Genomic DNA, 10,525 nt, shown 5'->3' on the forward strand with positions numbered 1-10,525 from the left:
CGAAGGTGGGTGATGTCAACGGTGGGAGGAGGGTGAAGTCAATGGTGAGCGAAGGAGGGTGATGTCAACGGTGGGAGGAGGGTGAAGTCAATGGTGAGCGAAGGAGGGTGATGTCAGCGGTGGGAGCAGGGTGAAGTCAATGGTGAGCGAAGGAGGGTGATGTCAGCGGTGGGAGCAGGGTGAAGTCAATGGTGAGCGAAGGTGGGTGAAGTCAATGGTGAGCGAAGGAGGGTGATGTCAACGGTGGGAGGAGGGTGAAGTCAATGGTGAGCGAAGGAGGGTGAAGTCAATGGTGAGCGAAGGAGGATGATGTCAGCAGTGGGAGGAAGGTGATGTAATTGATGGGAAAGGAGAACAGGGCACAGCCGGGCAAGGAGAGGCGAGCTCAACGGCGGGAGGAGGAGGGCAAAGCTTGCTCCGGCCGCCGCCGCCGAGCCGGCCTCTCTCTACCGACAGCCGCACTCCTCGGCCACCATGTCGGGGTAGGCCTTCACCTTCATGCCTTGGTCGTTGGTGAAGGTGACGATGATGCTCCTGGAGTACCTGACGGGGACGCAGCAGGGGGCTCTCTCCAGGGGCAGGCCCTGCTCCTGCACCCGCAGCAGGAAAAGCGTGTGCGAGTAGTAGTCGGGGACGCGGGACGAGAGCGGGAAGCGGCAGGGCCCAGCGCAGTTGTTGGCGTCGTACCACTCGGGGAAGATGATGTACCCCGTGGACACCAGCTCGATCCGCAGCTTGCGCAGCCGACAGTAGTCGTCTCGCTCCTGGGTGCTGCGGTTGGCGCGGGGGGCCGCCTTCCAGGACTCCCGCCAGCGGGCGCGCAGGGCCTGCAAGGCTTTGAGAAGCAGCAGGCTGTGGATCTTCCGCCGCCCAGGAGAGCCGTCTGAGGATCCCTCGGGATCGCCGCCACCGGAGACCCCGGGAGGGTAGTAGCAGAACGCCAGGAGGCCGTGGAAGAGGGTCTCGTGGTCCCGGAAAGACGGGGAGGCTGCCAGCTCCCGAATCACCTCCCGCAATTTCTGCAGCAGTTGCCGCAGCAGTTTCCCCTCCAGCGCCCAGTGCGCCAGGTGGCTCTCCATCAAGGCCTGGCTGTTTTCGGGGAACAAGACCACCAGGGGGTCTTCGGACTGCACCAGCCGCTCCAGCGCCACCTTCTCAGAGAGGTTGAGCACCCGGTGAGGGAGGGCTTCCATGGTGTCAAAGTTCAGCCGCAGCTGCGGCCCGGGGGCCGGTGGGGGCTCTCCGGAAGGGCTCAGGACCTTGTTGACGAACTGGGAGAGAGCGGCGAGGAAACGGCCGGTGCTGGAGGGTGCTGGGTGGGCGGAGGTGGCGTTCACCTGGGGCGCCAGGGAGGGCTGCACATCGGCCGTGGAAGACGTTGGGGGTACACTGCGGAGAGAAGGACGTCAGAAGGGCAGCTGCATTAGGCCAATGGCCTCACAGTGGCCAAATAAATAAAATAATAATAATAATAATAATAATAATAATAATAATAATAATAATAATAATAATAATTTATTATTTATACCCCGCCCATCTGGCTGGGTTTCCCCAGCCACTCTGGGCGGCTTCCAACAGAATATTAAAATACAATGACCTATTAAACATTAAAAGCTTCCCTAAATAGGGCTGCCTTCAGATGTCTTCTAAAAGTCTGCTACAGTGGTACCTCGGGTTACATACGCTTCAGGTTACAGACTCCACTAACCCAGAAATAGTGCTTCAGGTTAAGAACTTTGCTTCAGGATGAGAACAGAAATCGTGCTCCGGCGGTGCGGCGGCAGTAGGAGGCCCCATTAGCTAAAGTGGTGCTTCAGGTAAAGACAGTTTCAGATTAAGAACGGACCTCCGGAACGAATTAAGTACTTAACCCGAGGTACCACTGTAGTTGTTTTTCTCTTTGACATCCACAGGGCAGGTGCTACCACCAAGAAGGCCCTCTGCCTGGTTCCCTGTAACTTGGCTTCTCACAGGGAGGGAACCGCCAGAAGGCCCTCAGCACTGGACCTCCGTGTCCGGGCAGAGCGATGGAGGTGAAGATGCTCCTTCAGGTATACCCCATAGAACCTAGGGGTCCAGATAGACTGCCTCTGGACCTGGAGGTTCCATAAGGGCGATCCTTCTGGATCAGGGCAAAGGGGGTCCGTCTTGTCCCCCGTCCTGTTCTCGCAGTTTCCAAAGGGAAAGGCGCCAACTCCTGCCGCTTTGAATGTGCGTCACGTGCGCAGCCGGAGAGAGGAGGGAGAGAAATGCTGGTTTTCAAGGGAAGGAGATCAGCCGAGGTCTCCTGAGCATAGACAGAGTGCCCTCCCTTTTGAGCAAATCAAGCACAGCCCTCGGCGGGGAGGGGAGGGGTCTCACCTGGGGTTCAGGTAAGGGACCACGTCCAACTTGCCATCGGCGGCGAGGAAAGATGAGGAGGGAAGAAGGATTGGAGCGGCTCGGGGTCTCAGCCTGGCCAGGAGCAGCACAGCCGGAGTCATGCGGGTGAAGCACTTTGGGTCGAAACCGAACAGGAGGTTTTGGGTTTCGTGTTGGGAGAGGCCGGTGCCTGCAAGGGAGGCAAAGAGGAAGAGGAGGAGGAGGAAAGGTTTTCTTCCTGCAGAGTAGAAGAAATGGAAGGTCTCTCTCTCGGCTGTAGCTAATAAAGACCCCTCCTCTAATTCCTGAAAAGACGGCTGCTGCTGCTGCTATTATTATTGTTTTCTACTGCTATTATTTAACATTATCAAATGAGAGGCAGTGTGGTGCAGTGGTTAGAGCATAAGTCTTGGAAGACCAGGGTTCGAATCCCCCGCTCAGCCACATGCAGCTTAGTGGGGGGGGGACCTGGGGGGCCAGCCACTGTCTCTCTGCCTGTCCTACCTCACAGGGTTGTTGTGGTGGAGAGCATGAAATTGTAGAATTGTAGAATTGGAAGGGACCTTTGTGGGTCATCTAGTCCAACCCCCTGCAATGCAGGAATCTCAGCTAAAGCATCCATGACAGAGGGCCACCCAATAATAATAATAATAATAATAATAATAATAATAATAATTTATTTACACCACGCCCATCTGGCTGGGTTTCCCCAGCCACTCGCAGCGGCTTCCAACAGAATATTAAAATACAATAACCTATTAAACATTAAAGGCTTCCCTAAACAGAGATTTAGGGAGATTTTAAAATCTCTGCTTAAAAACCTTCAAAAAAGGAGAGAGTCCACCAGTTCTATGATTCTCTGAAAATAAACAACTTATGTCAAATAAAGTAATATTAAATAATCCGTTAGAATATAATAGCGCACAGTAAAATTAAACATCGGCAGATAATAATTAAACAGAACTTCACTCCTAACGGTCACAATAAACAATTTCCGAACTATAATCAATAAAATCCACGGTGCAATGCAAATTGGGAAGCAAAGGCACAAAACTTATAAAGGTATTTTTTAAAAATAAACATATCCCTGAACTCCTCTTCTAAACCCCATGTAAGTTCAACAGAGGATTTACTCCCGTGTAAGGATTGCAATGTGGTGAGGATTGGGCCTTTTGTGATCTCAGGTGCAGACGATGTCAAAGCATGTTATGCATTTAAAAGGATTTATTTTGATGAACTTTCTATGCAAGAATGGAGGCCTTTTGTGGACTATTTGGAAAAGCACTACAAACAAGTGAAATTGCAGGCAGGATCCAAGAGAGGAGCATTGGAAGGATAATAATAATAATAATAATAATAATAATAATAATAATAATAATAATAATAATAATAATACCCCGCCCTTCCCGGTTCAAAAACCGGGCTCAGGGCAGCTAACAACAAATTTAAAACACTTAATTGTAAAAGCACCATAAAATACAGTATAAAAACATGAATAACAGTAAAATTCAAAATGATAAAGTAATTGCATTACAGGGATTTTTGTAATAGGTAAGAGTTGGATATATAATGCAAAACGAAAACACTTTGGAGCTGGAAGTGAAAAGTCAATACATTAAATGTCTATTGAATTTGAAGTTAATTTGGAAATTCAATAAAAATACGTATTGAGAAGGGAATTTATTTTGCATATACTTGTGTGCTATGGAAAGTGCGATCCTGAGCGGTGCTCAGGATGAAAGCCCCCCCCCCCCCCAATGCTTGGCTTGCGTGTCAAAGGTTTGTTTCTATTCCATTTTATGCAATAGGGGTCCTACCATTGCTGCTCTGCCTCCTGATTGCCAAGGAAACCTCAAAGCTGAGCTGCCCCAGTGAATGTCTGCCTGACATCGCCGACCCCTGAAGGACAAGGTACTGGGTTCTGCTGGAGAGACAGACGACCTGTGGGGTGGAAATGAGACAGCATCCAAGATTTGCAAAAAATGGCTAAAGGCAGCAGCACCCCACGCACTTAGCATCGCCTCCGCTAGGCAGAAGTTCAACGGGTGACGTCTCTCTGCCAATGGCTTCCTCTAGAATTCGGGGTTGCCCAAACTCGGGTCTCCAGCTGTATTGGGACTACAACTCCCATCGTCCCTAGCTAGCAGGACCAGCAGTCAGGGATGATGGGACTTGTAGTCCCAAGGCAGCTGGAGACCCAAGTTTGGGCAAGGCTGCGGATGGCAGGGGAAGGCCTTACCAGTTGGATTTCCGCAGGGCTGTGCTTGCAGAGCAACGAAATAACAACAATGATAACTGAGAGTCAAAACATTGCCCTCATTTATGTTTCTTAAAGTATCAGTTTAGGAAAAACAGGGCCCAGGAATCTATTTAGGCCAGCTTTTATGCTCTCTGGTAGCGTGGTCCTGGACATGGAGGCTCCATTTCATTCATTCACCCAGCCTTTATTGGCACAATTCAGACAATAAAATCATAAAAGAGAAGCATGCATAAAACATTGGTGATCAAGGTCTATTAAACACGTGAAATGTACAAACAAATCAGTAGCCACCATTAAGTAAAATTTAGTAGTTTCAAATTTGACTTTAAAAATCTCGGCTGAATATCCTGAAACAACCTCAGTAGATCTGGGTATATCATCCCACAACAGATACTGGATTCCAAATTCTTTGCAAGCAGATACTTTAAGCTTCAAGAGAGTCGCCAGTAGGTCTATCCTAAGAATGTCGAAAAGAGGGAAGTCCAAAATTATACGGTATATCGTATCTGGCGTATTCATTCCACCAGAGCAAAGTCTATTCTGGAAGGGGATTTTCTGAAGCCTTCCAGGCAGTAAAAAGGAAGGGGATGCATTTGAACAGGCTAGCATAATAAATCTGCGGTGCAAAGGGGTATCTGAACCATGGGTAGGCAAACTAAGGCCCGGGGGCCAAATCCGGCCCAATCGCCTTCTAAATCCGGCCCCCGGACGGTCCAGGAATCAGCGTGTTTTTACATGAATAGAATGTGTCCTTTTATTTAAAATGCATCTCTGGGTTATTTGTGGAGCATAGGAATTCATTCATTTTTTATTTCCCCCCCAAAATGTAGTCCGGCCCCCCACAAGGTCTGAGGGACAGTAAACCGGCCCCCTGCTGAAAAAGTTTGCTGACCCCTGATCTAAACTATAAAAAATAGTTGGGTTCTATTTCCCTGAAATGGCAGCTGTATTGGAAAATTTATATAGAAAGGTTTATTGTTTTGTGTACATTCGATTGTAAGATAAAATATATGCAAAGGGACGTGACAGGAAGTCAAAGTTGAAGAAAAGATTTTGGAAGATAGAAGGGGGAAAAATATTTACTTTCATTATTATCATTTTGTGTGCAGGTGTGGGTGTCTGCACATATGTTTTTGTATGGAATGTTTGGGAGGAAATAAGACAGTAAATAACAAATAAACTAAATATTGATGCATGTAATTTTTATTTCTTGATTATATTCAGTGGTAGTATGGTTGTATTGTTTTTTGTAACATAAAATCATTCAATAAAAATTATTTTTTAAAAATGGCAGCTGATCTCTATCCATGAAATGGGCATGTCGCTTTAGGACTGGGAAGACCCTCGGGTTCAAATCCCAACGCTGCTCACCTGGTGACCTTGGGCCTCGCCTACCTCACAGGGTTGTCGTTTGAGGCTAAAGTCCAAGGGGAGCTCTGCATGTCTCACCCGAAGGAAAAGAGGGGTGTCCAGAACCATGAATGAAATAATCATCTTATAGTTGGATGGCAGGTTGAGAGGAGTTCCCTACCAGGACAGACTTTGTTCGTGTGCTCAAGACATCAATTCCATAAAACATATTTTGCTGCACTGTGCAAAATATGAGCAAGCCAGGGCTGAACTGATACTACCCTTGCTGGTACCTTTCCCGGGAAAATCAGAGGCTCACTATGTCAGGGTCCTATTGGAAGACCGGACAAATGCTAGAACATTAGCAGTGGCAAAGTTCTAATCGGTGGTTGCAAGAACAAATGATCCCTATATTCTGAACAAAATGCTTGTTTAACCTGGAGGTAGGCTGTCTGAATTGTGTATTGCTTTGTAACGATTTGTTGGGTCTCTGGACCGTAATAAAAATTGATGATGATGATGATAATCATCTTTCCAACAATTGCCGCCCCCCCCATCCCCGTTTGCATACCTGTTTAGGATGGAGACCTTCCCCTCCCACCAGGAATTTCTCCGGGGGGGTCCCGACGCCCCCCGATTCCTTTCCGCCTTGGTAAAATATCAGCAGGGCCAGTTGCAGGGACCTCAGGGAGCCCCCGGCGTCGTCCTCGTGGAAGGCCAGCTGGAAGAGCAGTTTCGTTTCCGCCTCCCATTTCACTGCAGGAAGGAAACTGGAGAATCAGACAAGGACCTGCTTCTTCATCCTGGGACAAGGGAGACCCCCACCTCACTCCCACCATCGTTGGTGTGCCAAATGCCAGCTTAAATAATAAACATGGCTCCAAGGGCACAGCCAAAAATCTTACACTTGGTATCGCTGGCTCTGCAGAAAACCAGGCGTCATTTGAGATCTCAATGAGGACTAGCGCCTCCAGACACTTTTAATATGGTTTTGCATTCCTTTCGTATACATATACAGTGAAAGTACCCTTTGAGATTTCACCTCCAGTAACTAATGGTTCTCTCCACTTCATATAGATTATAAAACGAAATAACAACAAAACCTTGCCTGCCTGCCTGCCTGCCTGCCTGCATTTTAAAAAAGCAACAGGCAATCCTATTCACACTGCCTTGGCAGTACACCCAACCACCTAACACCCAAGTCAAACCCTGATGCCATGCCGAGCCTAAGCTCTGGCCGAGAAGTACTGCACACCCGAAGAACCAGGCAGCATGTGTTGCAGCGGGCCGACTTATTCGCCTCTTTGCATTATGGCAAGTTGTTGTGTGTTTTTCTGGCGAAATTGCCATCGTTGGTCCTGAACAGAGGCAGGGAGAGAGCGAGGAAGACACCGTGAGTACTGCAATAAAAGGTTGCAGTGCACGGAGCACTTTCTGCCCAGTATCCCCTGTTCTTCAATATATTCTGTTCTTTTGGGGGAACTGAATAGATTCTATTCCTCTCCCATCAAATTCCCACCGCTGGCCCTGAACTGAGGCATATAGAGAGAAGGAGATAGGATGAGAGCTGTAACAAATTTGCAGAACGGCATCATGACCCTGGCAGTTTTGTTTTCAGTCCCTTTCCCCATAATCTGAAGTGTGGAAACAAATTGGTGCTCGCCAATTAAGAGCTCTCACGGAAATGGACACCTACCTTCTTCCAGGTGCAGCCACAGAAGCCGGTTTTCACCCGGGTCGTCCAGGTGAGCGCCGACCCGCTGTAGAGAGGCCAGGACACCCCGGGACACATCTGTGGGGCAGACCCCAAACACCTCCATATCCTCCTCGCTCCAGATTGATCCGCTCAGAGCCTTCAGGAACCTGCTGCCGTAGCTGGTGAAGAGACCCAAAACCTCCAGGGGACGGCGGCTCCATTCACCGCCCCGGTGCACCTTCACTCTACAAACAGGCCCCTGGGGGTCTCCGTGGGGCCTCAGCCGAAAGCTAGCCCTGTGGGGCCACAGACCTAAGGGCCCGTCCCAGTCTGCGTCCGTGGGATATAGGGCCTCCACCGCCATCCTGGGGTCTCCAAAGTCCGACGTGCCCAGGACTTCGTCCTCTTCTGGGGGACTGGGCCCCCCAGATTCCCTGGAGCTTGGAAGCTCAGGCCCTCCTCCTGCTAGGATCTCCTTCCCAGGCGCAGGGATAGACTTGATCATCAGCAGGAGGCTCAGGACGGCTGCTCCGATAACGGAACGCATGGTTTGTCTCAGGATGCTTCTAGGAAAGCCGCCGGACACTAGCAGCAAATGGAGACATCCTTTGAAAAAGGGGGTAGAGGAAGCGTCCACAGAGAGAGAGCGAAACGGCCGGCAAAGAGGTGTCTCGAATTCTCTCCTTTCAACCCGGCTGTCCTTGAATCAACAATGCACAGTGTTGTTCCCTGGAGAGATTATTGGAGGAGGAGGAAAAGAAGTTTGGCTCAAAGGAATCCTTCTCTGTTCTATTTTCAGCTGCTGGTTATCTCCAAAGGCCGGACGCTTTCACAGAACTCAAGCCACCCAGATGGTTGCAACCTTGGCTTGGCAATCTTCTTTATTCCTGCAGCCCCAAACCGGAGCAAAACAAGCGAGACGCGTCCCCCCTCCCGCCCCCAGAAACAGTCCCAAGATGGGCATGTCTGTCTAAGGACATCCGGAGGGCCCAAAAGGCTGGACCAACCAGGGGAAATAATAACAAGTGATTTATTCCACCCATCTGACTGGGTTCCCCAGCCACTCTGGGCTGCTTCCAACACAGTAAAACATCAAATTTTAAGAACTTCCCAATACAGGGCTGCCTTCAGATGTCTTCTAAAAATCAGATAGTTGTTTGTCTCCTTGACATTTGATGGGAGGGCGTTCCACAGGACGGGTGCCACTACCGAGAAGGCCCTCTGCCTGGTTCCCTGTATCCTCACATCTCACAGGGAGGGAACCACCACAAGGCCCTCGGAGCTGGACCTCAGTGTCTGGGCTGAACAATGCGAGCAGAGATGCTCCTTCGGGTATACAGGGCCCAGGCTGTTTAGGGCTTTCAAGCTCAGCACCAAGACTTTGAATTGTGCTTGGAAATGTACTGGGAGCCAGTGTAAATCCTTTAGGACTGGTGTTCTATGGTCTCGGCGGCCACTCTGTCACCAGTCTAGCTGCCTCATTCTGGATTAATTGTAGTTTCTGAGTCACCTTCCAAGGTAGCCCCACGTAGAGTGCATTGCAGTAGTCCCAAGTGGGAGATAACCAGAGGTTGGACCACTCTGGTGAGACACAGCGCAAGCAGGGAGGGTCTCAGATGGAGCTGGTAGACAGCCGCCCTGGATGCAGAACTGACCTGCACCTCCATGGACAGCGGTGAGTCCAAAATGACCCCCAGGCTGTGCACCTGGTCCTTCCAGGCATTTACCACTTTCAGGACCAGGGAGTCCCCCAAACCCACCCACCCCTTGTCCCCCAGAAACAGCACTTCTCTCGCATTGGGATTCAACCTTAATCCATTAGCTGCCATCCACCTAATGAACGATGCCACAATGACTCCTAAATTTAATTATCATGCCGTGCTGCGTAATGTACCAGATTTTACCAGGAACCCAAAGCAAAAGTCCAGATGGTTCTAATTCAGATATTGGACACAATATTATGTTTGCTGACTGGGAACAGTTATGGACCACAGGTATGAAATTCACGGCATGTAATGCCTTAAGAGATAATATTATGAAAATTATATACAGGTGGTACATGACCCCAGTCAAGCTAGCAAAAATCTACCATTTGCCCGATAATAAATGCTGGAAATGTAAAGAAACTGAAGGTACATTCTTTCACCTTTGGTGGACGTGCCCAAGGATTAAGGCTTTCTGGGAGACGATATATAATGAATTGAAAAAGGTATTTAAATATACCTTCTTGAAGAAACCAGAGGCCTTTCTCTTGGGCATGGCCGGCCAAGTGGTGCCAAAGAAGGACAGAACTTTTCTTATGTATGCTACAACAGCAGCAAGAATACTCATCGCAAAGTATTGGAAGACGCAAGATCTACCCACTCTGGAAGAATGGCAGATGAAACTGATTGACTGTATGGGATTGGCAGAAATGACGAGCAGAATCCGTGACCAGGGAGAAGAGTCGGCAGAGGAAGATTGGAAAAAATTTAAGGACTATTTACAGAAATATTGTAAAATTAAGGAATGCTGAATGATGTTGGATTGAAATTGAGTGGTTTCTAGCTGTAATGATATAAAGGAACATGGATGAAAAAAAAGGGTTTGGATAGAAAATAAGGGGATATTATAAGCTGTAATGCTTTAAGTTAAGGATTTGCTGAACAAATAATTTGAAAGGGAATACAAGAAGGGGAGGTATGAGGAGGTCAGAGAAATAGGTTACTGAAAAGATTGTATTATGAACTATATGTCTTTTTTAATTTTTTTGTTTGTTTTTTGTTTGTATAAAAAACTGAAAATCTTAATAAATATCTTTTTTAAAAAAAATTCAAACCCTGAGGAAACCAGGTCCCCAAATTCCTAGGCTGGGATCC

The 10,525-nt window shown here is 48.5% G+C and overlaps 1 protein-coding gene across 1 annotated transcript; it reads right to left on the reverse strand.

The window, feature by feature from the left end:
* On the reverse strand, nt 1-9,409 carry AMH (anti-Mullerian hormone). Its single transcript, XM_053372481.1, has 5 exons — nt 7,668-9,409; nt 6,543-6,727; nt 4,179-4,302; nt 2,362-2,551; nt 1-1,389 (listed from the first exon to the last, which is right to left on the reverse strand). The coding sequence occupies exons 1-5, from the start codon at nt 8,212-8,214 to the stop codon at nt 447-449; spliced, it is 1,989 nt and encodes a 662-aa protein (XP_053228456.1). The 5' UTR covers nt 8,215-9,409; the 3' UTR covers nt 1-446.
* Nucleotides 9,410-10,525: the final 1,116 nt, after the last annotated feature.

Source organism: Podarcis raffonei, chromosome 18 (genome assembly GCF_027172205.1).
Source record: "Podarcis raffonei isolate rPodRaf1 chromosome 18, rPodRaf1.pri, whole genome shotgun sequence".
In the NCBI taxonomy this organism is placed as follows: domain Eukaryota; kingdom Metazoa; phylum Chordata; class Lepidosauria; order Squamata; family Lacertidae; genus Podarcis; species Podarcis raffonei.

What these genes read in the sequence shown, in the direction of transcription:
- AMH (XM_053372481.1), bottom strand. Translation starts at nt 8,214, where the DNA reads ATGCGTTCCGTTATCGGAGCAGCCGTCCTGAGCCTCCTGCTGATGATC. An exon ending in GTGGCTGCACCTGGAAGAAG is followed by an intron (nt 6,728 to 7,667) that starts GTAGGTGTCCAT and finishes TCCTTCCTGCAG; the next exon opens with TGAAATGGGAGGCGGAAACG. An exon ending in CAGGAGGCAGAGCAGCAATG is followed by an intron (nt 2,552 to 4,178) that starts GTAGGACCCCTA and finishes CCTCCCTTGCAG; the next exon opens with GCACCGGCCTCTCCCAACAC.